The sequence below is a fragment of the Scyliorhinus canicula genome, chromosome 10 (assembly GCF_902713615.1).
Source record: "Scyliorhinus canicula chromosome 10, sScyCan1.1, whole genome shotgun sequence".
In the NCBI taxonomy this organism is placed as follows: domain Eukaryota; kingdom Metazoa; phylum Chordata; class Chondrichthyes; order Carcharhiniformes; family Scyliorhinidae; genus Scyliorhinus; species Scyliorhinus canicula.
Window position 1 is genome coordinate 49999554 of NC_052155.1, and position 27183 is coordinate 50026736.

Below are 27183 nucleotides of genomic sequence, written 5' to 3' on the forward strand. Positions count from 1 at the left end.
TGTTCCTCATCCTGCGGCAGGTTGTAAAGGATAGGGCAGACCACCACAATGCGGGCGACCCTCCAGGGGGTGTACGGCAGGGCATCGGAACCACATGTTGAGCAAACCGATGCACTGCTCAATGACAGCCCAAGAGGCCACATGGGCCTCATTGTACCGGGTCTCTGCTTCAGTCACCGGCCTTCTGACTGGCATCATTAGGCAGGTCCTCAGCAGATACCACTTATCCCCCAAGAGCAAGCTGCCCATCCTGGTGTGGTCCGCAAAGGTGCGGGGATGACCGACTGCCCCAGGATGTACCTGTCGTGCCCACTCCCCCCTCCAACTCCAGCCGAGGGTCCCCCTTCCCCCTGCACTGGGGCGGCAAGCCCAGCGACCCAGCCTCTTTGCCAGTGAGCAAAGATGTCAACACACCATTTGGCTCCCCACAGAAGCCCTTCCGCCCATTCATGTTTTTAAAAAGGAGTACTAATCGCCACCAAAGTGATGACTTTCTGGGAGGCTGCTGAATGACAGGAAGCCGATGGGTATGGGGTGGCTCCTGTTAATTCTATGGAAATAGGACTTAATGGTGATTATTGGTTTCTGGATGTGGCTGGTGGCCCTGGGGAAAGGGAAGTCGCCGGGGTGGAGGTTGGCCGTAGGCGAGGTTGGTCCCCATGACCTGTGGGTCAACCCCTGCCCCCGCCACCCCCCCCCAAACACCATCCCCACAACTATCTCCCCCAGCCCTCACCCCCACACCACCTCTTCCCCACCCTCACCCCCACACCACCCTTAGCCCCACACCACCCCCATACCACCCTCACCCCCTGCCTGTGGTCTAATCGTGCATCTTGTCTTGTGCCTTGCAGGACATGCTGGGGATGAGGTGGGTCAATCTAGTGTCCCCCGCCCCCAGCCAGTGCCACAACCTGAGCACCACCTCCCCATGTTGAAATTGACATATTGTGCCATCTGGGCATATGTGGTCCCGGTAATAGCTGGGATGCACCTGTGCACCGAGCTCTGTGACCTCCTGGACAGGTCCCCAATCGGCACCTGGAAGGACCCCATGGCATAAACGTTCAGTGTAACCGTCACCTTGACGGCCACCGGGAGTGGGTGTCCTCCCCCATTCCCATGATCTTGGCAGATATGTCGTACTGTCTCTTTGTGCAGCCGGTGTCTTTGACGGCATGCTCGGTCCGTAGATCCTCGAATGACAGGCGCTGCCGGTACACATGAGGCCTCAAGCGACGCCGCTTTTGCACCTCCTCTCCGGCCTGTTGGGCAACCAGCTCTCCATCTTCAGCATCTGACTCCTGTTCTGTTGCTGCACGCTCCGCTGCTGCACATTCTGCTGCAGCGTTTAGCAGGAGGACCACTATTGTATTCCAATATCCATTATCTGCAGGGGGTGAAAGGCCAAAATGTCGGCATGGTGCGTATTCCCTTCTCAACCAAGTCCAACAGGCTACATGGTACCCCCAGATGGCAATGCAGACCCTGTCCTTCGCATCCCCCCCCCCCACCCATCGCTACACCCCTGACCCCGTTGGTGTCCAGCACCATGAGGGCCTCTGGCCCTGGTGCATGTCCTTGCTGCCAGGGAAACGGTCTGCTGGAAACTGCCCTTGCCAGCGGTATACTCTGTGGCACCCATCCAGTGCCTCTGTAGGGGCTAGAGTGAGCGCTGCCCTTGGGTGGGCTGCCTGATGCCCCACCGGCGGGTGGTGGCCAGGTTGGGGGGGGGGGTATGGTGGACGGTGGGGTGTGGGGGTGGCAGGGCTGGGGCACCCATAGGGCCGGTGTCACTCTACAGAACCAAGGCCAGGGTGGGTGATTAGTGGAGTGCGCAGCCAGATTGCTGCCTTGCAGGCCGCGACAATGGCGGTCCGTGCCTGGGCACTGCCCCAGTCCCATGGGGGGTCATCCCGATCACGTGGCCCGTTTCCCACGTCACACAACCCCCACCCCAGCTGGCCCGGCCAATGTCTGGCTCAGCAGCCCACAGTCGCACCTCTCCATGTCCTACCTCCTCTCTCTCTCTCCCTCATCACCCACGGCGCCAATTTCATAGGTTTTAAAAGCACAAGTGAACTTTGCCATCGGGAATTCTCCCCAGTGGAGGGGTAGAATCGCAGAGACCCCAGAGAATACAGGGTCAGGCCCGCTAATGATATGCCAAAGGTGTTTACTGTACATGCATTCTGGAATGCATTGACGCTGCTGTCGAGGCGATGGAGAATTGCGATTTGGCGTGAAATCGACGCCTGCCACGATTTTGGCATCGGAACTGATTTTCCGCCCAATTGCGTTTCACGATTTCGGCATCGACCGACAGAGAATCCCGCACATTGTCTTTCCCCTTACTGCTTTCTCTTCATCGCTCTCTCTCTATCCCTTTCCACAACTATCAATCTCACCCTGTCTTATCTATGTTTATGTGTATCTGTGTGTCTCTATATAGATCTCTCTCTCTCTTTCTCGATGCAGGCTGTCAGGTGGGTCGCGTGAATCAGGAACCTTGCTGTTTGTTGCCCCCACTTTGGGATAAATTGCCCTGAAAGATGGAGTTTTCATTCTGGGATGGGTGAGGGTGGTGCGTGGTGGAGTCAAACCCACTACCTCTGGCAACGATTCAGAACGAGGCCAGAGGATGCCGTGTGCCGAGGCGGGCAGGTTAAAAGACCCTCCTCGATTCTCAATTTTGTTCAACATTAAGCCCTCCAACCCTCACCACACACGTCCCCTCACCTCCATTCTCTTTCCCTGTCCCGTCCATGCCAACCCATGCCCCACACTCAGCTCCAATGGGCTCTCATATACTCTAAGCCATTTACCAATATGTACTCTGTATCAAACTGTGTGAAAAGTGGTGGACATTTTTTAAAAACGCTTTCAGAACTTTCTTAACCAGCTTACCCGAATATCGCTGGAATGTGCCGAGGGGCTTTTCACAGTAACTTCATACTTGTGACAATAAAAGTTTATTATTATTATTATTATTGTATTGTATAAAAGTGCATATCGGATAGGGGTATCACTCAACCAGATCTCAAAAGTATCCACAGCAAAAACTATAAGTGGCTCAGTAAAAAATGCCAATTTTAAAAAATTATTTTACGGGATTTGAGCGTCGTTGGCTAGTCCAGCATTTGTTGCCTTTGAGAATAATAATAATCTTTATTAGTGTCACAAGTAGGCTTACATTAACACTGCAATGAAGTTACTGTGAAAATCCCCGAGCCGCCACATTCCGGTGCCTGTTCGGGTACACTGAGAGGGAATTCAAAATGTCCAATTCACCTAACGAGCACATCTTTTGGGACTTGTGAGAGGAATCCGGAGCACTCGGAAGAAACCCACGGGGAGAACGTGCAGACTCCGCACAGATAGTGACCCAAGCCGGAAATTGAACCTGTGACCCTGGCGCTGTGAAGCAACAGTGCTAGCCACTGTGCTACCGTGGGACCCATTGGTGGTGGCGAGCTGACTTCTTGAACTGTTCCAGTCCCTCTGGTGTAGGTACACCCATAGTGCTGTTTGAGAGAAAATTCCAAGATTTTGACCCAGTTGCAGTGAAGGAATGGCGATCTATTTCCAAGTCAGGATTGTGAGTGACTTAGAGGGGAACCTCCAGGTGGCGCTGTTCCCAGTTTTCTGATGTTCTTGTCTTTCTAGTTGGTCATGGGTTTGGAAGGTGCTGCCTAAGGAACCTTGGTGAGTTACTGCAATGCATCTTGTAGATGGTACACACAGCTGTCACTGTTCATCGGTGGTTGAGATTGAATGTTTGTGGAAGGGCGCCAATCAAGTGGGTTGATTTGTCCTGGATGCTGACAAGCTCCTTAAGTTTTATTGGAGCTGCATTCATCCAGGCAAGTGGACTTCTGACTTGTTCCTTCCAGATGGTGGACAGGCTTTGGGGGAGTCAGGAGGCGAGATACTTGCCGCAGGATTCCTAACTTTTGACCTGCTCTGGTAGCCACAGTATTAATATGGCTAGTCCAGAGTTTCTTGTCAATGGCAACCTCAGGATGTTGATTGTGGGGGACTCAGCAATGGTAACGCCATTGAATGTCAAGGCCGATGGTTAGATCCTCTCTTTTAGGAGATGGTCAATGCCTGGCATTTGTGTGGCATGAATGTTACTTGCCACTTGTCAGGTCAAGCCTGGATATTATCCTGGTCCTGTTGCATTTGGACATGGACTGCTTCATTATCTGAGAAGTCGCAAATAGTGCTGAACATTGTGCTGTCATCTGCAAACATCCACACTTCTAATTGTATAATGGAAGGAAGGTCATTGATGAAGCAGCTGAAGATAGTTGGGCCTAGGACACTACCCTGAGGAACTCCTGCACTGATGGCCTGGAGCTGAGATGATTGACCTCCAAACACCATAACCACCTTCCTTTATGCCAGGTATGACTCCAAATAGCGGAGAGTTTTCCCTCTGATTCCTATTTAGCTAGGGCTTCTTGATGCCGTACTCAGTCAAATGATGCATTGATGTCAAGGGCAGTCACCCTCACCTCACCTCTGGCATTCAGGGTACAAATTTTGTTCAGTTTGCTCTGTATCTGCTCGATAGACACCTTCCCATGTACATATGTTCATTCATTCCCCACTTGTACATAGTTATGCATGCATATACAGCCACGTTCCAAAATTTATTTTAAAAGGGGGAGATGTCATAATATCCACTCATGTATATCATGAGATGCAGACAGGCAGTGATTGACACACAGGATAACCAATGAACACACACGACACAGGACAACCAATCACCAGACAGGACACCGCCACTATAAATCTCACAGGGCATTAAGGCTCTCCCTCTCTCACAGGACATGGCTAAGGAGATAGTCACAGTGCACAGGCTAATGAACATCATCACCATGTGATAGAGAGCTAGTCTGGTCAAGCCAGTAGGAGATTATAAATTAGGTTAATAGAGTGCCAACCCACAGCAGATTATGTACAGCAATCAACAGGTTCAATAAAACAGTGTTGGACCATCTCGTGTGTTGGAAGCCTGTTTCTCGTTTTACTGCATCTAGTTGCAGTCGATGTTAGACCAGCACAGATAACACATCAGACATTAGTGAACTAGTTGGGTTTTTATGACACTCGACAATGGTTTGATCGTCTTCGTTAGACTTTTAACAGCAGATTTATTTTTATTGAGTTGAAATTCCACCATCTGCCGTGGTGGGATTTGAACCAAGATCCCCAGAGGATTACCCTGGGTCTCTGGATTATTGTCCAGTGACAACACCATCACCACCTCCCTGAATCAAGTAATATATTCTCTTGTGTGCACCTGTTTCAGCAAGCTATATGAATTCTGGGACCTCAGCCAAGCATAATGAATTGACTACCCTGCAATGGGCTTACTACCAACACCCATATTTCACAGTGGTGAAAATTGGGGGTGCCAGGAATGTGGAGGGAATCCCAATATTTGTCCCTGTCCATTATTTTTCAAAGTTCCGTGATGTCTCCTGAACTCTCAGAACATCCAGCCTATATGTCTCTCTTTGTGACCGGCTCTCTGTCTCTCGCCATGTTTCCTCCTCTCTGTTTCTCCCTTAAGATCTGTTCCCCAGCAAAAGGACTTAATATCCACTTAATCAGAAACATTCCCTAAATTATTAACTGTTAGTATTGCACATTGCTCTGAACAGGTCATTGGGAGATGTTTCCTTCTCAGTAATGGTGAATGATTCTAGATATTTGCTGTCTCTGTACAATGTACAATGTACAATGCTGTGAAATGCCCTCCTGAGGAGCACAGCAACAACGGCGAAAACTAGCAAAAAAAAAATCAAGAATAACAGCAACAATAAATTGCATCTATATAGCACCTTTAATGTCGAGGTCTAATCAAATAAAGTTGCATGCTGAGCCAAAGAAAGTAAAAGTAGAGCAGGTGATCTAAAGCTTGCTCAATTAGAGGTGGTTTAAAGAACATCCTAAAGTAGGAGCGGGAGTTTACAGAAGCAGAAAAGTTTCATTAGTTCACTCCACAGCATGTGGCCTGGATGACTGTAGGTATGTCTGTCTATAGTGGGGTGAAGTGACGATTGGATGCACAGGAGGCCAAGTTGGAGGAATAGGTTCTGGGAAGGGCAGCACGGTAGCATTGTGGATAGCACAATTGCTTCACAGCCCCAGGGTCCCAGGTTCGATTCCCAGCTTGGGTCACTGTCTGTGCGGAGTCTGCACATCCTCCCCGTGTGTGCGTGGGTTTCCTCCGGGTGCTCCGGTTTCCTCTGGGTGCTCCGGTTTCCTCCCACAGTCCAAAAATGTGCAGGTTAGGTGGATTGGCCATGTTAAATTCCCCTTAGTGTCCAAAATTGCCCTTAGTGTTGGGTGGGGTTACCTTGTTCTGGTGATAGGGTGGAGGTGTAGACCTTGGATAGGGTGCTCCTTCCAAGAGCCGGTGCAGACTCGATGGGCTGAATGGCTTCCTTCTGCACTGTGAATTGGAGGAAGTTATAGAAATAGGGAGTGTTCAGAGCGTGGAGGAATTTAAAATCAAACATGAGAATTGAATGAGGAACAAAAGTATTTGTATGTCATCATAACAAGGATGATGGGTGAACAGGACTCAGTGAGAGTTTAGGACATAGGCAGCAATGTTTTGGATCAGGAGATTCCGGAGGATTGGAAGTCGGAGCCACCAGACGGGTTATGGAGCAGCCAATTGTGGAGGTGACAATGGCATGAACGAGAGTTTTAGCACGAGGTGGGCTGAGATGGGCGATGTAGAGGTGGTCTTGACGCTGTCTGGTCAAACATTTGAGGTGAGGGTTGAATAGCTTGCTGCTACTGTGAACAGTCTTATTCCACCTGAGGCAGTGGCCAGTGCCTGGTTGGAATTTGTGGTGAAGGATGTGGCAGGGGATATTTTTGATCTTCCCAATATTGAGCAGCTCACTCAGAACTAGATATCAAACAGGCAAATAACCTGCTCGTCCATTTCATTGCAGTTTGTGGGAGATTGCTGTGTGGAAATTGGTTATTGGCACGTTTGATACTTCAAGGGTAAAATCTACAGATTAGATTTATTCTGGACAACAACGTTTGTCAGTGTGAGGGTTGTTTCTGATCCAACCGCGTTTTTATTGTGCTTAGAGAGGGCTACGGCGTGAAGAGCAAATAAGCCAGCCGAAATATGTGGCCATTGCTCAGCAGCTGGAGGCCTTTAAGGTAAAAAGGTTTTGAGCGTAGTTTTAGCTGCATTAATTGGCATTTGGAGATAAGGTAGTGAAAGAGAAAGCAGCTCTCTCACAGATCTGCTAGAAGCAGCTGGTCAAGGGAATATCTGTCAGAATTTTTAGAATAAAGCCATACTGTGGAGTAATGGTTAAGGAAACAAGTGGATATATTTCAAGAGCAGCTAGGTAAGGTAACTAGAGAAATTAAGAGAAGTATCCAAAAAATCTGGAGCGAATGGAACAGAGGGAACTGAGAGCCAGAACAAATGGCCGTTCAATAAAGTCAAAGAGTTGGAAAAGGCTTTGGATCATGAGAGGCCAGAAAGATATGGACAGTGTGCTAACGTTTGTGAATCATTACTACAGTTTGTCAGACATTATTTGAAATAATTCGGAAACTCTGGGTCTTAGAGTTTGTGTAGAAGCCTTAAAAACAAAATAAATCCTGAAGAAGGAGGTGTAAATCTGAAAGCAAAACTTTGATGGGAGCAGTTGAGGGAAAGCATTGGTTAAAAGAAGATTTGAAAGTGTGTCTTTTTGATATTCAAATTTGAAATCACTCATGTGGGAGCCCGAGTTCAGTGAAATAAGGTGGCTCACGGTATAATAATCATCTGGGTGGGATTCTGAGGAGAAATCCACAGACACTAACTTGGGTCCAGAGTGGAGTTTTAAAAAATTCGTTCCTGGAGTGTGGCTGTGTCAGCATTTACTGTCCATCCCTATTGCCCTTGAGGGGGCAGTTAATAATCAAACACATTGCAGTGAGTAACATGTAGGCCAGACCAGGTAAGGGCAGCTGGTTTCCTTCCCCAAAGAACAGTAGTGAACTGGATGGGTTTTTACAACAATCAACAATGGTTTCACGGTCATCATTCGACTTTTAATTCTAGATTTTTATGGAATTCTAATTTCAACATCTACAGCAGCGGGATTTGAACCTGGGTCCCCAGAGCATTATGCTGGGTCTCTAGTTTACTAGTCCAGTGACAATACCACTACACCACCACCTCCCCTACCACAGTCAATGTGTGTAGAGGCTGGTTTAGCACAGGGTTAAATCGCTGGCTTTGAAAGCAGACCCAGGCAGGCCAGCAGCAGGGTTCAATTCCCATACCAGCCTCCCCGAACAGGCGCTGGAATGTGGTGACTAGGAGCTTTTCACATTTGAAGCCTACTTGCGACAATAAGCGATTTTCATTTTTTTTCAGTTAAAAGGACTTTTTTAATGAGACCATTGTATCTTTAGATGTGGGCAGCACAGGGGCACAGTGGTTAGCACTGCTGCCTCATGGTTCCAAAGTCCCAGGTTCGATCCCGGCTCCGTGTGGAGTTTGCACATTCTGCGCATGCTTGTGTGGGTTTCGCCCCCATGATCCAAAAGGTATGCAGGGTAGGTGGATTGGCCACACTAAATTGGCCCTTAATTGGAAATAATTTATTGGGTACTCTAATTTTTTTTTAAATATTGTATCTTAAGATGTATTTTGCAATCTGTGTGAACCTTAAAATGTGTCTATAATTATAGAATCACAGAACCCTACAGTGCAGAAGGAGGCCATTTGGCCCATCCACTCTGAACCGACCATCTGAAAGGGCAGATTAACACAGCCTTATCCCCGTATCTCCGTCTTATCTTTCAAAACTAAGGGGCAATTTAGCATGTCCAATCAGCTAACCTGCACATCTTTGGACTGTTGGAGGAAACCATAGAAAACCCACGCAGACATGGGTAGAATGTGCAAACTCCACTCCGCGATGCTGAGGAGGTCGTGAATAGCACGTTCAATGAGTTGGTCACACCGCAGATTAGGATTGGTGAGGGAGACAGGGAATGGATGACCAAAAGGCAGAGAAAGAGCAGGAAGGCAGTGCAGGTGTCCCCTGCGGCCATCTCCCTCCAAAACAGATATACCGTTTTGGATACTTTTGGGGAGATGAATCACCAGGGGAAGGCAATAGTAGCCAGGCTCATGGCACCGTGGCTAGCTCTGCTGTACAGAAGGGCAGGAAAAAGACTGGCAGGGCTATCGTCATCGGGGATTCAATCGTAAGGGGAGTAGACAGGCGTTTCTGTGGTCGAAAACGAGACTCCCGAATGGTATATTGCCTCCCGGGTGCTCGGGTCGGGGATGTCTCCGATTGGCTGAAGGACATGCTGAAGGGGGAGGGTGAACAGCCAGTTGTGGTGCATACAGGCACCAACGATATCGGTAAAAAACGGGTTGAGGTCCTACAATCAGAATTTAGGGAGTTAGGAGATAAATTAAAAAGTGGGACCTCAAAGGTAGTAATCTCAGGATTGCTACCAGTGCCATGAGACAGTCTGAGTAGAAATTCAAGAATAGTCAGAATTAATACGTGGCTTGAGAGATGGTGCAGGAGGGAGGGATTCAGATTTTTGGGACATTGGAACCGGTTCTGGGGGCGGTGGGACCATTACAAATCATATGCTCTACACCTGGGAAGGACTGGAACCAAGGTCCTAGGGGGTGCTTTTGCTAACACAGTTGAGGAAGTTTTAAACAAATGTGGCAGGGGGATGGGAACCAAATTAGGAAGTTAGAGGTCAGTAAAGAGGCAGCAACTAAAGCCAGTAAGGTACTAGATAATAAACTCATTGTGACTAAGGGGAAGAGTAGACCGGGAAGAGATGATGAACGCAAAGGGACAGGTGGTCTGAGGTGCATTTGTTTTAATGCGAGAAGTGTAGCAGGTAAGGCAGATGAACTTAGGGCTTGGATTAGTACCTGGGAATATGATGTTATTGGTATTACTGAGACTTGGTTGAGGGAAGGGCAAGATTGGCAACTAAATATCCTAGGTATAGATGCTTCAGGAGGGATAGAGAGGGAGGTAAGAGGGGTGGAGAAGTTGCATTACTGGTCAGAGATGATATCACAGCTGTGATTAAGGATGGCACCATGGAGGATTCGAGCACTGAGGCAATATGGGTAGAGCTAAGAAATAGGAAGGGTGCAGTAACATTGTTGGGACTTTACTACAGGCCTCCCAAAAGCGAGCATGAAGTAGAGGTACAAATATGCAGACAGATTATAGAAAAATGTAGGAGCAATAGGGTGGTCCTGATGGGAGATTTTAACTTCCCCAACATTGAATGGGACTCATGTAGTGTTGGGGGTGTAGATGGAGCAGTATTTGTAAGGAGCATCCAGGAGAGTTTTTTAGAGCAGTATGTAAATAGTCCAACTCGGGAAGGGGCCATACTGGACCTGGTATTGGGGAATGATCCCGGCCAGGTCGTTGAAGTTTCAGTCGGTGATTACTTTGGGAATAGCGATCACAATTCCGTAAGTTTTAGAATACTCATGGACAAAGACGAGAGTGGTCCTAAAGGAAGAGTGCTAAATTGGGGAAAGGCCAAGTATAACAAAATTTGGCAGGCGCTAGGGAATGTGGATTGGGAGCAGCTGTTTAAGGGTAAATCCACATTTGAAATGTGGGAGTCTTTTAAGGAAAGGTTGATTAGAGTGCAGGACAGTCATGTCCCTGTGAAAATGAGGGATAGAAATGGCAAGATTAGGGAACCATGGATGACGGGTGGAATTGTGAGACTAGCTAAGATGAAAAAGGAAGCATACATGAGATCTAGGCGACTTAAAACTGATGAAGCTTTGGAGGAATATTGGGAAAGTAGGACAAATCTCAAACGCGCAATAAAGAGGGCTAAAAGGGGTCATGAAATATCTTTGGTTAACAGGGTTAAGGAAAATCTCAAAGCCTTTTATTCGTATATAAGGAGCAAGAGGGTAACTAGAGAAAGGATTGGCCCACTCAAAGACAAAAGAGGGAATTTATGGGTGGAGTCAGAGGAAATGGATGAGATTCTTAATGAGTACTTTACATCGGTATTCACCAAGGAGAGGGACATGATGGATGTTGAAGTTAGGGATGGATGTTTAAGTACTCTAGGTCAAGTCGGTATAAGGAAGGGGGAAGTTATGGGTATTCTAAAAGGCATTAAGGTGGACAAGGGTCCAGGTCCGGATGGGATCTATCCCAGGTTACTGAGGGAAGCGAGGGACGAAATAGCTGGGGCCTTAACAGATTTCTTTGCAGCATCCTTAAGCATGGGTGAGGTCCCGGAGGACTCTAGAATTGCTAATGTTGTCCCTTTGTTTAAGAAGGGTAGCAGGGATAATCTAGGGAATTATAGACCTGTGAGCTTGATGTCAGTGGCAGGCAAACTGTTGGAGAAGATACTGAGGGATAGGATCAATTCACATTTGGAAGAAAATAGACTTATCAGTGATAGGCAGCATGGTTTTGTGCAGGGAACGTCATGTCTTACAAACAGAATAGAATTCTTTGAGGAAGTGACAAAGTTAATTGGTGAGGGAAGGGCTGTAGATGTCAAATACATGGACTTCAGTAAGGCATTTGATAAAGTTTCCCATGGCAGGTTGATGGAAAAAGTGAAGTTGTATGAGGTTCAGGGTGTACTAGCTAGATGGATAAAGAACTGGCTGGGCAACAGGAGACAGAGAGGTGGTGGAAGGGAGTGTCTCAAAATAGAGAAAGGTGACTTGTGATGTTCCACAGGGATCCGTGCTCGGACCACTGTTGTTTGTGATATACATAAATGACCTGGAGGAAGGTATAGGTGGTCTAATTAGCAAGTTTGCAGATGATACTAAGATTGGTGGAGTTGCAGGTAGCGAGGGGGACTGTCAGAGAATACAGCAAAATATAGATAGATTGGAGAGTTGGGCAGAGAAATGGCAGATGGAGTTCAATCCAGGCAAATGCGAGGTGATGCATTTTGGAAGATCCAATTCAAGAGCGGACTATACGGTCAATGGATGAGTCCTAGGGAAAGTTGATGTACAGAGAGATCTGGGAGTTCAGGTCCATTGTACCCTGAAGGTGGCAACGCAGGTCGATAGAGTGGTCAAGAAGGCATACAGCATGCTTGCCTTCATCGGACGGGGTATTGAGTACAAGAGTCGGCAGGTCATGTTACAGTTGTATAGGACTTTGGTTAGGCCACATTTGGAATACTGTGTACAGTTCTGCTCGCCACATTACCAGAAGGATGTGGATGCTTTAGAGAGGGTGCAAAGGAGGTTCACCTGAATGTTGCCTGGTATGGAGGGTGCTAGCTATGAAGAAAGGTTGAGGAGATTAGGATTGTTTTCGTTGGAAAGACAGAGGTTGAGCGGGTACCGGATTGAGGTCTACAAAATTATGAGAGGTATGGACAGGGTGGATAGCAACAAGCTTTTTCCAAGAGTGGGGTGTCAATTACAAGGGGTCACGATTTCAAGGTGAGAGGGGGAAAGTTTAAGGGAGATGTGCGTGGAAAGTTTTTTACGCAGAAGGTGGTGGGTGCCTGGAACGCTTTGCCAGCAGAGGTGGTAGAAGCGGGCACGATAGCATCATTTAAGATGCATCTAGATCTAGACAGATATATGAACGGGCGGGGAACAGAGGGAAGTAGATCCTTGGAATAGGCGACAGGTTTAGATAAAGGATCTGGATCGGCGCAGGCTGGGAGGGCCGAAGGGCCTGTTCCTGTGCTGTAATTTTCTTTGTTCTTTGTTCTTTTGACAGTCGCCCAAGGTGGGAATTGAACCCGGGTCCCTGGCGTTGTGAGGCAGCAGTGCTAACGACTGTGCCACAGTGCCATCCAATTGTTAATTATTAAGCTAAGGGGGAGCGAAGGAGCATTGTATCATAATCCAATTTTTTCATGTTTAGTAAATATTGTTTTCTTGTTGTTAAAACTAACGAGCAGTCCTGTGATTCTGTGCCTCCACATTTTATAAAACAAAGAGTAAAGGTTAAGCACATTGAGCCAGGGTTCCAGTCTGGTATCTTTCCATCCAGTTATAACATCAACTGGGATCATAACACAACATGGATTGTTGATTAACAAGGTGTGAACGGGTTTGGAGGAGATTAACAAGGGGGTGAAAGGCAATGAGGGTGATTAACAAGGGTGTGGAATGTTATGGAGGCATTAGCAAGGGGGTGAAAGGTTATGGAGGTGATGAACAAGTGGGTGAAAGGTTATCGAGGCGCTTAACAACGGGGTGAAAGGTTACGGAGGCACTTAACAAGGGGGTGAAAGGTTACGGAGGCGCTTAACAAGGGGGTAAAATTCATGGAGGAGATTAACAAGGGGGTAAAAGGTTATTGGGAGGCAGGATTGTGGGGTTGAAGTTACAATCAGATCAACGATGAACAAATTGAACGGCAGAGCAGGCTCGAAGGGCCGAATGGCCTACCCCTGCTCCTAATCTATATGTTTGTATAGGACATGCCACTGCAGAATGGCCACTCAGCAGAGTTACCAAGTGTAGCCGGCACTGTAAGACAGCTGTTCCTCCCATGGTTCAGTTCATGCCATTTAAGGAAAGATGTCAGAATTGGAAAGGATTTTTAAAGAAGGCAACAGTCAGATTCATGTAAAGTATTCAAATTGGCACTACCAATCGGTCCCGTCTACCGGCTTCCCAGCTCCACGAACACCGCACCAGCAGCCGTAGTTAATGTATCTCCAAGATATCTGAAGAAAGTTCTTCCCTGTAGTGCAGGACAGCACTTTAGCTAGCTGCCAGATGTCACGCCTGTGACGCATATGCTGTCCATGTACTTGCACCACCAGCATTGAGAGCACGAAGCCTGTGTAGAAATGGAAAGCCAGGGTTTCAACTGTGGGCACAAATTCTTAGAATCCATCATTCAAGATAAAAGTTCCAGGAAATGCACAGTTAGTCAATGTCAGTCACTGCGTACGTGCTAAAGAAGAAACATACTTGACAACATTACTAAGAACGTTTTGAAGAAGTGGTGGAGAGAGTGCAGTTGATTGTGTTGGGGACTTTTGAAAATGTTTGTTTATTCATCGCATGAAAGGCTTGTGAGAGTAAATCAGGCATATGACACAAGAGAGAATGCAGCAACATGGAGAGAAAGTTGGACAATGAACAAGAAATAGAGTTTGATTAAATGGACGTTGCTCAGATTGTTGACAGCGGGATACCCCAAGGGTTAGTGCTGAGTAGATTTACACTCTAAATCAACTCTTGATTTCATTCAGATATTTTGAATTAGGGCCTAGAATAAAAAGTAATAATCTACTGATCAGCCACTGTGTGCGGTTTTGACATCTCATAATTTAACCAGCGTTAAACTGATGGTGGATGCATAAAGCGGATGTCAGAAATGGGAAACAATTGGCGCGATCTACTGTCCACATCCCGCCGGAACGGGGGCACGACTCAGCCAATAGATCACGGGAAAGGCCTCACCCAGATTGCCGGCAGCAATTACGCCTTGCAGACGTCACGATCTTGGTCCCATCAACAATGGGTGGGGGCCCAGTCTCGCACGGCTAAGTGAGTTTATGAAACCAGTTAATCCTACTCGCGCCAGATCTAACGGCCACCCAGCATCTATCAGCCTCACTGAGGAGACCCCAGCCAGGTGCCGTTCATACCGGTTACCACAAACCGGGGCCAGGTGGAACGGTAGTGGGGAGAGGGGGGTCTCTTCGGCAATTGGAGGCCACCAGGTGGTTGACCTTCGGGCAGGGTGGCACCCTGCCACTGTCAGTGCCACATGAGCACTCCAAGCAGCCAGGGGTGCTAGGGGATGTCTGAGGGATGCGTCCGGGATCAAGAGGCACAGAGGAGCTTCACTTGCTGTTGACATGGAGCGTAGCCTCGGGGATGGGGGGGGGAGGGGGGGGGATGTGGGTTCCCCACCGGGGCACTAAAAAAAACAGAGTGCTGCTAGATAGCGGCGTCATTCCCAGCGCGAAACCCGCCCAGAACTGACTATTTTTCTGGTTAGATCGCGCCCGATAGTTCAGAGGAGAGATACAGGAACTATTTCCACTGGACAGACTTAAGAGGAGAATTACTGGAGGTATTTATGAAACTATGAAGGATTTTGGAAGATTGATGAGCAAAGACCGTTGGTTGTGGAGTCAGTGATAAGGGGCTGGATTCTCCCCTACCCGGTGGGGCGGGGGGTCCCGGCAGGATGGAGTGGCGTGAACCACTCCGGTGTCGGGCTGCCCCAAAGGTGCGGATTTCTCCGCATCTTTAGGGGCTAAACCCTCACCTAGAGGGGCTAGGCCCGTGCCGGAGTGGTTCCCGTCCCGCCGGCTGGCGTGGAAGGCCTGTGGCGCCACGCAAGCCGGGGCCGAAGGGACTTCACCGGCTGGCGGAAGTCCGTGCATGCGCGGGGGCGTCAGCGGCTGCTGACGTCATCCCCACACATGCGCAGGGGAGGGGGTCACTTCCGCGTCGGCCATCGCGTAGTTTATGGCCGACGAGGAAGGAAAAGAGTGCCCCAGGGCACAGGCCCGCCTGCGGATCGGTGGGCCCCGATCGCGGACCAGGCCACTGTGGGAGCACCCCCCCGGGGCCAGATCGCCCGCGCTTCCCCCAGGACCTCGGAACCCGCCCGTGCCGCCAGTCCCGCCGGTAAGGAAGGTGGTTTGATTCACGCCAGCGGGACCGGCATTACAGCAGCGGGACTTCGGCCCATCGTGGGCCGGAGAATCACCGGGAGGGAGGAGCCGGTGACCGGCGCGGCGCGATTCCCGCCCCCGCCGAACATCTGGTGCCTGAGACTTTGGGAGACGGCGGGGGTGGGAATCATGCTGTCCCCCGGCGATTCTCCGACCCGGTGGGGGTCAGAGAATCCAGCCCAAGGGGTCATTAATTTGATATTTTCACTCACGAGTGTGGGAAACGTTTTGTAATATGGCTTGCTTTGCCCCATGCATCTCATAAGGGAAAATTGGATAAATGTTTGAAGCTGAGCAAGATAAAGGTATATATGGTGTAAATGGGGCAGTGGGATAAGTTTTGGATCATTCTGGCCCGGAGCCAGTTACAGAGGTTGAATGTTATTCTCCTGTGCTGCAAAGTTCTGTGGTGTCAAAATAAAGTAAAGCCCACCCACCACATGACTCACTTCCCCTGCTAAATGGTGGTGATTGCTGGCTTGGGAGGTGTTGTCAAAACACCCTGGTGCATTGCTCCAATGCACCCTTTAGATCAAAGACTCTGGGTCAGCGACCCCCGAGAACATTTCAAGATGTCCACCAAACGAGCGCTGAACAATAATTTCCCCAATGAAATCGAATCTGAGCAATTTGTAATTAAGATAGGAACTGTGGAAATGGAGTTGGAAGTGGTAAAACAAAAAAAGTGGTCTTGTGGTTATGCAAGCGGTTAAAAAAGAAAAGAGTCCATTTGGAAGAGGGAGTGATTCACATTAAACAAGTTTAGATTCAATATTGAAAGGCTAGGGCGCTCGTTTATTTTTAAACAGTGACCTCTAATTCCAGATTCTCCCACAAGAGGAAACGTCCTCTCCTCATCCACCCTGTCAAGACCCCTCATGATCTTGTATGTTTCAATCAAATCACCTCTTACTCATCTAAACTCCAGCAGATATAAGCCTCGCCTGTCTAACCATTCCTCAAATGACAGCCCACCCATTCCAGGTATTAGTCTAGTCGACGTTCCCTGAACTGCTTCCAATACATTTACATTTTTCCTTAAATAAGGTGCCCAATACTGTACACAGTACTCCAGATGTGCCTCACTAGTGCCCTGTATAACTGAAGCATCACTTCCATTTTCACACTGCCTGCTGATGAGGTAACCGTGCCAAATCAACATCGTAATGCACCTCACTGGATTAAGTCTCGACGATTGCATGGGTGCCTGAGATGGTCTGAAGGTTTGTTTCAGGGTAAAAGTTTATAATCACAGTGGGAAGTGGTTTTGGGTCAAGAGGGGTCCAGGTTATTTCTGTCTCAGCAGAACAATTGTAGTGAGGAAGTTTTTGTAAATTGGTCGAGCCGTGTCAGCTATGACTCACTTGCTTCTGAATCATGAGGTTTTAGTTCAAATCCCACTCCAGGGCTTGAGCATTAAAGAAAGACCCAAGTCCCACAAAAATAATATCAATCTTATTTTGCCCAGCAGCACCCCCCCACGACCGGCATGGTACACATTGTGAATTTCCAAACCAATTAATTTAGGGTTCTGGTACTCACTCTTATGTTCAATAGGCGTTCTATCAATTGGTGTGGCAAATCTACTGACACCAGATTGAGCCCGTCAGCATTCAATACTAGAATCATCGAATGGTTACAGCACAGAAAGAGTCCATTCAGCCCATCACGTTCATGCTAGCTCCCTGCAAGAGCAGTTCACCGAGACATGGGGTGAAACAAGCTAAAATCCACCAGTGCGTATGTTATTTTTTTTCTCTATTTCTTGTTCTGATCTTTTCAAAACACTGTCTATTTGAAATGCAGATTTAATGAAGAGATTCACAGTGGAAGCATTAACTCATTCGATCTCTCCACAGATGCTGATGACCTGTCATGTATTTCCAGCAGTTTCTGCCTCTTCTTCATAAGCACCATTGGTTTTACTTCTGAGCAAATACCAAACTGTGTTTTAAATTTCACTTCAGCTGTAAGTAAAGCAAAGTCACCACAGACCCAGATGACCATAGACATTCCCCTTATGTGGGAGAGCTGACTGGCAGTGATTTAACCTGCAGATCACCACACCTTAGACAAGGGTCAAGGTTGAGAAGGCAGGGCCTTCATGAATAACCTCAGCTGGTACAGGAATTGAACCCCCAGTGTTGGCCTCACTCTGCAGCACAAACCAGCTCTCCAGCCAAATCAGCTAAACTTTGGTGGTAGCACGACACAATCAATCATAAATTGACAGCTCAGTTTGCAGTTTGTCAGACCTTCTTTTTCTTTATCGACAATAAACGAAAACAGCTGATGCCTATTCCACGTTGCCTGTTTTGTGCTACTATCTGAGTCAAACCAAATTGTGTTTGTCACATTTCCCTGTCTGCTATCCTAATCGAGGGCTCTTACTGAGGAAGGTTGTGCAAACCGTGCTAATCATGTCAGCCGTGGCTAGGTTGGTGTCACACTTTCCTCCCGGTTCAAGTCCCAGTCCAGGGCTTCAGCACAAAACTCGAGTCTGGTCCTTCAGTGCTGAGGGGTTCTGCATTGTCGGACGTACCATCTTTCAGTTGAGACATTAGTCTGATGTGAAAGATCCCTTGGCACTATTGAAGAAGAGCAGGGGAGTTATCCCTCGTGTTCTGGCCAATATTTACTTCCTCAATTAAAATCACAAAAGCGGATTATCTGTTTGTTGTCACATTGCTGTTTGTGGGTGCTTGAGAGCACAAATTAGCTGCTGCATTACATTACAACAGTGACAACACTTCATAAAGCATGGTCGTGAAAACTGCTATACAAATCAAGTCTTTCTGTAGTTATGCGACTGTTTCCCTCAGCCTCACGGTGCTGAATAATTGGGATTGTAATCTCTGAATTTTGTGCTTTCTAAATAGCCCATTTCAAACACTGAAATTAACTTTGATTTGAATTAATAAACTTCCTGTCTCTCTGAATCAACCCTTTACTATTCTGGAAGATTCCATAAATTGATGAAATTAAAATGCTTTTTACTCACCAGTGCAAATCCACAGGATAATCCCACGTTTAGCTGACATATTCAACAACTTTCTGTTCTGCTTGCACATTGCGTGTTCCCTCCAAACCTCAATGACTCCGTCTGCTTTCTTTTGAGGTTTTAATCTTGCTTTTATTTGCCGTAATTATAGCAAATTAGATGCAAAAGTTACGCACATTGACACTCCCCTCCGATCCCTTGAAGCACGGATTTACTTTCTAGGAGAATACACGTTGTGCCAAATTGGCCTGAATCCTTCACTCCCTCGACTGAGCATCTGGGGAAATTTAGGGGTCCAACTCCTCACCTAATACTGATGGTGGATTTTAGTTAATGATTAACCAGGCACCCACTTTAATATTGTCTCTACAGATCCATGAATCATTCCCATGGACTGACAACAACAATAGCAACAATTTGTATTTATAGAAACCATATAAATTAGAAAAACATCCTAGGGACTTCACAGAAACATAGTCCCACTGTTACAAAGGGCAGTGAATGGTTAAGAGTGCACAAGGCAAATGAATGGCTGAAGTAGAGATGACAGTGTACTTGGTGGGAGGGAATCACACCCTTTTATGTCACCATTTAATGGACAGCATTACCTGCTCCAGTTGTTAATCTCATGGAAAGTTCCTTCTGTACAGAAGAAAGAAATCAACTCTTTTGAAAACAAAGGACTGGATTCTCCAGCGACCGGATGCTCCGTTTTGCTGGCAGCCCGGGGGGGGGGGTTTCCCTACGGCATGGAGCTGCCCCACAATGGGAAACCCCATTGACTGGCCGGCGTAATGGAGCATCCCGCCGGCGGGATGAAAACGAAATGAGGCATGGCGGGATGGTGAATCCAGCCCATAATATTTGTGGCGGGATTTTACCGTCCCGCCATTTGCAGCGTGGTGCCCCCCACCCCCGCGGCAGTGGGATTCTCCGTTCCTGCAGCCGGCCAATGGGGGACTGGATTCCCCACAGCCCCGTACCAAAATCGCATTTGCCGCAGGGGCGGTGAATCCACTTTTATGCCATAATCGGGCCCACCACCCCTCCCGCGGCTGGGGGGCCATTGCCAGAGGCCCACCCAGCGATGCTCCGGTGCGGCGATCGGGCGGGTTAGATGGAACGGCGCAGGGCAGATCGTTGGGACCTTGTTTGTTGGTCCAGGTCCGCCGGCTGAGTCCTCCATCGCGTTCGGTGCGGCCGCTGGAGGCCACCATCATGCGCAGGCGTGGACTCAGAACCGGAAGTGCGGGAGCCCGTATCCGCAGCTAAAGCTGCGAGAGTCACTCCAGGGCCCTGCCAGCCCCCTGGAAGTAGGTGAATTGCTCTTTTTTTAAGGAAAGTCTGGCGTGAAACGCCAGCGTTTTAAAGCCGGCGTGGGCACAGTCCCATTTTTGGAGAATCCAGCCCCGGGTTTCCCATTGTGGCCGCCCCACGCCATCGGGAAACCCGCAGGCATGGATGCGCTGCCGGCAAAACAGAAGATCCCGCTGATGGAGAATCCCGCAGATGATTTTTATTGGCTCACCCAATATACAGGCATGACCAGGGATTGAAGATAGTGAATTGCTCCTCTGCATTTCCAAAGATTTTAAAGACTGATCTTCAGCAGCATTTTAAACTGCAGTGCCAGGGTCACTCTGAGAAGGACACAGACAGACAAGATTTCACTTGTATGAAGCATTCAGCTCCCTCCAACTAGCAGGATTTGAAGACCTCAGTCACATCGGTTGATGTTACCGCTTATGGGGTAACAGCAAGTTTTCTCTGTGTCCTGGTCAACGTTCTCTTCATCAGCAGGAAAAAAAGATTAGCCCGTCATTGAACATATGAAGTGAGCTTAAGCTGAATCTTCATCCCAATGACCTGTTACAAGTGAGCTCTAAGCTGCCCAAACACTTGATACTCCCCTTTGCTGAACCCATGTCTCTTGTCCTGCACAATCATAACCCAATGAGGCCGGGCCATCTGGAGTCACCAACCTTCCTGCGACCCACAGCAGCACCTTGGTGGAAAACTCTGAGGAAAGCACTAATCAGGCATCACCCGCACCTCCATCAGTACATTGACACACGTCTCGGTGGGCGATATCAGCAGACAGGCTTCTGAGTCACTATCTGGTGAGCAACAGACAGCTGCCGATGCACATCAGGTGGGGGCAGGAACTTCCAAGCGCGAGGTCTGCTGAATTCCAGGACACAGCTGGCCCCAGCCAAATGCGGAAAATCTGGAAGAATTTCTCCCCGAGCTGCTGGAGAGGCAAAGGTAGAGCCGGGAAATCCAGAATGGGGTGTCAGCAACATTCCTGCAACTGCAAGGCTAATTGGTGGAGCCTTCAGTTGCAGGAGATGAGGCCAGCATTGTGTGGCACCCAGGCCAACACTGCAAGGGTGGCGACCACAGTGGAAAGCCTGGGGCAGGACTTCTGAGCCATGAGTGGTGGAGTCCAAGGCATGGAGCAGTACCTGAGGACCATGGCTGAGGGCCTCAAGAGTATGGTCCATGCTCTCAAGCAATGGGCCATTGCTGAAGGTTTTCAAACCATAGTGCAGACAATATCGGCCCTTCAGGCCTGGGAGTTCCAGGTCATGCAGAGACTTCTCCATATCGTTCTAGCTGTCCCTCCATCCCATGGAGTATTCCAGGATCCCACAAGCACCCAGAGAGAGGAGGTAGCGCCGTAGCCCATCCTGGGGTGTTCCACCACGGAGACCCTCGAAGTATCCAGCTCTTCTGAATCCCCTCTTCCTGACCTGTGCATCTCAGTGGCAGTGGGCAGAACAGGCTGGCACGGTGACACCAATGACCTGAAAGTCGGCCAGATCCCTCCAGGTCCGGGCCTGCCAAGGGCATCTCAGGCTGCAGGCACGGAAGGCAGCAGGCCACATTCACATCCTGGGGGGAAACCTAGATGCAGCATTGGGCCATGTAAGTTTTAGGAGCACAGAGTGGACACAAGTGACGTCATGCACCATAGTTGGGGTATGGATGCTTGTCACTGTAAGTAATCATATTTAAAGAATATCGCACTGCAAAGCAGCATCATCTCAGTATTTGACCTCTACCCACAGGAGGTTTTATCTCCCCATCTGAATTCAGGTCCTCCGACAGGTCCGCCAAGCAGTTCCAATACTGAGAGCCCTTGAGACCCACAGTGACAGACATCCTGGAATGACAGACTCATCACTCACTGAACCCTTCTATCAGGTTGTCCCTTCCTTTCACATTGGAAGCAGTCGGGTCCAACATGTGTTGTGGCACATGGATGCCCAACATGTGTTGTGGCACATGGATGTCCAACATGTGTTGTGGCACATGGACGCTCAGGCTCTTGGAGTCCCCAATGCAGTCAGGTGGTCATTGCTGCTAGGTGCTAGCCTCTCCCTCCTATGGCCATCACCCAACATTCAACACTTGACACTTAAGGATTCATCCCTATCTCTGATGTGGAGAATGAGGGCAGCTGAGAGTGGTGAAGGATAAATGATGATGGCCAATTGGCTGGACAAACATGACTTGGCGGAATGTAACAAGACACAAGAACTCTCAGAGCCACCCAGAACATTACTTTCCCAGCGTCTCTCTCTCTGGGTTACATGCAGGCAGCTCCTGGAGACGGCAACCAACAGTCTTATTACTCCCTTCCACCCAAATCAGGAACCTCCATCCCACAGCCCATTAGGACTCAAAATCTGGCAGATTCTGCTCAGCCCATCGGTGCTCAGCCTGAAAAATCAACGTTGGATGTGAAAAGTTTACTTTTAAATAACCCTTGCACTTGAATGTCCGAGTTCAGCCAGCTGCTTGGATGGAAAAAGAGGATCTCAAGCAATCCACAGAGATCTGAATAATAGACTAAAAAAAAAAGTGATTTCAACCGGGCACTGGCCATGCAATCAGGACGCACTTGAGAGTTAATGGGGTATGAAATGCAGTGTAAACACAGAATGGCCAGAGGTTCTATGAAGCAGGCAGCGGCTTGCTAAACCACAGAGGCACTTAAAAGTCAATGGGGTGTGGAACTGAATGTAAACAGAAAGTACAAAGGGATAATAGCAGACAGACTGCAACTGTAAACCACAGAGCCTATTGAAACTTCAAAGATAGTGAAGTGCTTGTCCAAGAAGCAAACTGCAGAATGGCTCTGTCCTGTATGAGGGTTTTAGGACAGACAGACAGGCTGCAGCTGTGCTTTGTCCTGTTGTGGTGTGTTAAACATGAAAGAAAGCAGGCTTCAAGACTTCACAAACCCAAAGTGACCCCTATCCTGCGGGAGAACACTGTCCGTCTGGGGAACCACAAAGGCGTAGCGGTAGTGTGAGTAAGGCCAGAAAGTTAGACACCAGTTAAGTTGGCACGGGTGCAGGGCACAGTTGAGTTGTAGGGGCTAAGGCACAGACTGTAGATAATTAATTGTTCAGAAAAAACACATGTTCATACCGTTGAAACCAACCTTGGTGGTCTGCCTGATGAGTGTGGGGGTGGGGCGGTCGGTGATGATTACTGGGAGTGGTGGATGAATGGGGCCCAGTGGATCGACCGTGCAGCCCCCACACACCCCCTCCCCTGACTATCCCCATCACTCCGTCTCCAGCTATTCAACAGGGCCATGTTCCCCTTATTAATTAAGAACCTATCCATCTCTGCCTTAACGACACTCAGTGATTTGGCCTCCACAGCCTTCAACGGCAAAGAGTTCCACAGATTCACGACCCTCTGGCTGAAGAAATTCCTCCCCTCTGTTTTAAAGGATCGTCCCTTTAGTCTGAGATGGTGTCTTCTGGTTATAGTTTTGCCTGCAAGTGGAAACATCCTATCCACAGCCACTTTATCCAGGCCTCGCAGTATCCTGTAAGTTTCAATAAGATCCCCCCTCATCCTTCTAAACTCCGAGTACAGACCCAGAGTCCTTAACTGTTTCTCATACGACAAGTTCTTCATTCCAGGGATCATTCTTGTGAACCTCCTCTGGACCCTTTCCAAGGCCAGCACACCCTTCCTCAGATTCGGGGCCCAAAACTGCTCACAATATTCCAAATGGGGTCTGACCAGAGCCTTATACAGCCTCAGAAGTACATCTAGTATTCTAGTCTTGTATTCTAGCCCTCTTGACATGAATGCTAACATTGCATTTGCCTTCCTAACTGCTGACTGAACCTGCACGTTAACCTTAAGAGAATCATGAACAAGGGTTCCCAAGTCCCTTTGTGCTTCTGATTTCCTAAGCATTTCTCCATTTAGAAAATAGTCTATGCCTAAATTCCTCTTTCTAAATTGCATAACCTCACACTTTTCCACATTGTATTTCATTTGCCACTTCATTGCCCAATCTCCTACCCTGTCCAAATCCTTCTGCAGCCCCCTTGCTTCCTCAATACTACCTGTCCCTCTACAGATCTTTGTATCATCTGCAAACTTAGCAATAGTGCCTCATAGAACATTACAGCGCAGTACAGGCCCTTCGGCACTCGATGTTGCACCAACCTGTGAAACCCCTCTAAAGCCCATCTACACTATTCCCTTATCGTCCATATGCCTATCCAATGACCATTTGAATGTGTTTAGTGTTGGCGAGTCTACTACTGTTGCAGGCAGGGCATTCCACACCTTTACTACTCTCTGAGTAAAGAACCTACCTCTGACATCTGTCCTATATCTAGCTCCCCTCAATTTAAAGCTATGTCCCCTCGTGCTAGACATCACCATCCGAGGAAAAAAGCTCTCACTGTCCACCCTATCTAATCCTCTGATCATCTTGTATGCCTCAATTAAGTCCCCTCTTAACCTTCTTCTCTCTAAAGAAAACAGCCTGAAGTCCCTCAGCGTTTCCTCATAAGATCTTCCTTCCATACCAGGCAACATCCTGGTAAATTTCCTCTGCACCCTTTCCAATGCTTCCACATCTTTCCTATAATGCGGTGACCAGAACTGCACGCAATATTCCAAATGCAGCCGCACCAGAGTTATGTACAACTGCAACATAACCTCATGGCTCCGAAACTCAATTCCTCTACCAATAAAAGCTAACACAATGTACGTCTTCTTAACAACCCTCTCAACCTGGGTGGCAACTTTCAGGGATCTATGTACAAGGACACCGAGATCTCTCTGCTCATCCACACTAACAAGAATCTTACCATTAGCCCAGTACTCTGTCTTCCTATTATTCCTTCCAAAATGAATCATCTCACACTTTTCTGCATTAAACTCCGTTTGCCACCTGTCAGTCCAGCTCTGCAGCTTATCTATGTCCCTCTGTAACATCCTTCTGCACTGTCCACAACTCCACCGACTTTAGTGTCATCTGCAAATTTACTCACCCATCCTTCTACGCCCTCCTCCAGGTCATTTATAACCCCAAAACAGATCCATGAGGTACACCACTAGTAACTGGACTCCAGTCTGAACATTTCCCATCAACCACCACCCTTTGTCTTCTTCCAGTTAGCCAATTTCTGATCCAAACTGCTAAATCACCCTGAATCCCATGCCTCCGTATTTTCTGCAATAGCCTACCGTGGGGAACCTTATCAAACGCTTTACTAAAATCCATATACACCACATCAACTGCTTTACCCTCATCCACCTGTTTGGTCACCTTCTCAATTAAGTCAATAAGGTTTGTGAGGCACAACCTACCCTTCACAAAACTATGTTGACTATCTCTAATCAAATTATTCCTTTCCAGATGATTATACATCCTATCTCTGATAAACCTTTCCAAGACTTTTCCCACAACAGAAGTAAGGCTCACTGGTCTATAGTTACCGTGGTTGTCTCTACTCCCCTTCTTGAACAAGGGGACAACATTTGCTATCCTCCAGTCTTCCGGCACTATTCCTGAAGACAAAGATGACTTAAAGATCAAAGCCAAAGGCTCAGCAATCTCCTCCCTAGCTTCCCAGAGAATCCTAGGATAAATCCCATCCGGCCCAGGGGACTTATCTATTTCAACACTTTCCAGAATCGCTAACACCTCCTCCTCATGTACCTCAAGCCCTTCTAGTCTAGTCGCCTGTATCTCAGTATTCTCCTGGACAAAATTGTCTTTTTCCTGTGTGAATACTGACGAAAAATACTCATTTACCACCTCTCCTATCTCCTCGGACTCCACGCACAACTTCCTTGACTGGCCTTACTCTTACCCCAGCCATTCTTTTATTCCTGACATGTCTATAGAAAGCTTTAGGGTTATCCATGATCCTACCTGCCAAAGACATCTCATGTCCCCTCCTGGCTCTTCTTAGCTCTCTCTTTAGATCCTTCCTAGCTAACTTGTAACTCTCCAGCGCCCTAACTGAACCTTCATGTCTCATCATTACATAAGCCTCCTTCTTCCTCTTGACAAGTGTTTCAACTGCTTTAGTAAACTATGGTTCCCTCGCTCGACCACTTCCTCCCTGCCTGACAGGTACATACTTATCAAGGACACGCAGTAGCTGTTCCTTGAACATGCTCCACATTTCCATTGTGCCCATCCCCTGCAGTTTTCCTCTCCAGCCGATGCATCCTACGTCTTGCCTCATTGCATCATATTTGCCTTTCCCCCAGAAATAACTCTTGCCTTGCGGTATATACCTATCCCTTTCCATCACTAAAGTAAACTTAATCGAATTGTGGTCACTATCACCAAAGTGCTCACCTACCTCCAAATCTAACACCTGTCCTGGTTCATTACCAAGTACCAAATCCAATACGGCCTCGCCTCTTGTTGGCCTATCTACATACTGCGTCAGGAAACCCTCCTGCACACATTGGACAAAAACGGACCTATCTAAAGTACTCGAACTATAGTGTTTTCAGTCAATATTTGGAACGTCCCCCATAACAACAACCCTGTTACTTTCGCTCCTATCCAGAATCATCTTTGCAATCCTTTCCTTTACATCTCTGGAACTTTTCGGAAGCCTATAGAAAACCCCTAACAGGGTGACCTCTCCTTTCCTGTTTCTAAACTCAGCCCATACTACCTCAGTAGTCGAGTCCTCATCAAACGTCCTTTCAGCCACCGTAATACTGTCGTTGACTAACAATGCCACCCCTCCCCCTCTCTTACCACCTTCCCTGAGCTTACTGAAATATCTAAACCCCGGCACCTGTAACAACCATTCCTCTCCCTGTTCTATCTATGTGTCTGAAATGGCCACAACATCGAAGCCCCAGGTACCAACCCATGCCGCAAGCTCAACCACCTTATTCCGGATGCTCCTGGCATTGAAGTAGACGCACTTTAAACCACCTTCCTGCCGGTACACTCCTGCAACTTTGAAACCTTACTCATGACCTCACTACTCTCAACCTCTTGTGTACTGGAACTACAATTCAGGTTCCCAATCCCCTGCTGAACTAGTTTAAATCCTCCCGAAGAGCATTAGCAAACTTCCCCCCCAGGATATTAGTACCCCTCTGGTCTAGATGTAGACCAACCCATTTGTAGAGGTCCCACCTACCCCAGAATGAGCCCC

General features: G+C 48.0%; 1 protein-coding gene across 2 annotated transcripts in view; it reads right to left on the reverse strand.

Annotated features, from left to right (window-relative positions):
- LOC119972347 (basic phospholipase A2 nigroxin A-like) overlaps positions 1 to 27183 on the reverse strand; it is a 62883-nt gene that overhangs the window by 28007 nt on the left and 7693 nt on the right. Inside the window, exons 1-2 of one of the 2 annotated variants that reach the window (XM_038808888.1) lie at positions 18719 to 19081; positions 13667 to 13859 (exon numbers count right to left, since the gene is read on the reverse strand). In XM_038808888.1, coding sequence (XP_038664816.1) covers positions 13667 to 13859; positions 18719 to 18788 — 263 coding nt within the window. In that variant the 5' untranslated portion in view covers positions 18789 to 19081. Of the gene's footprint in view, positions 1 to 13666; positions 13860 to 18718; positions 19082 to 27183 lie in introns of those variants that run through there. The other variant, XM_038808889.1, reaches the window with a different exon arrangement.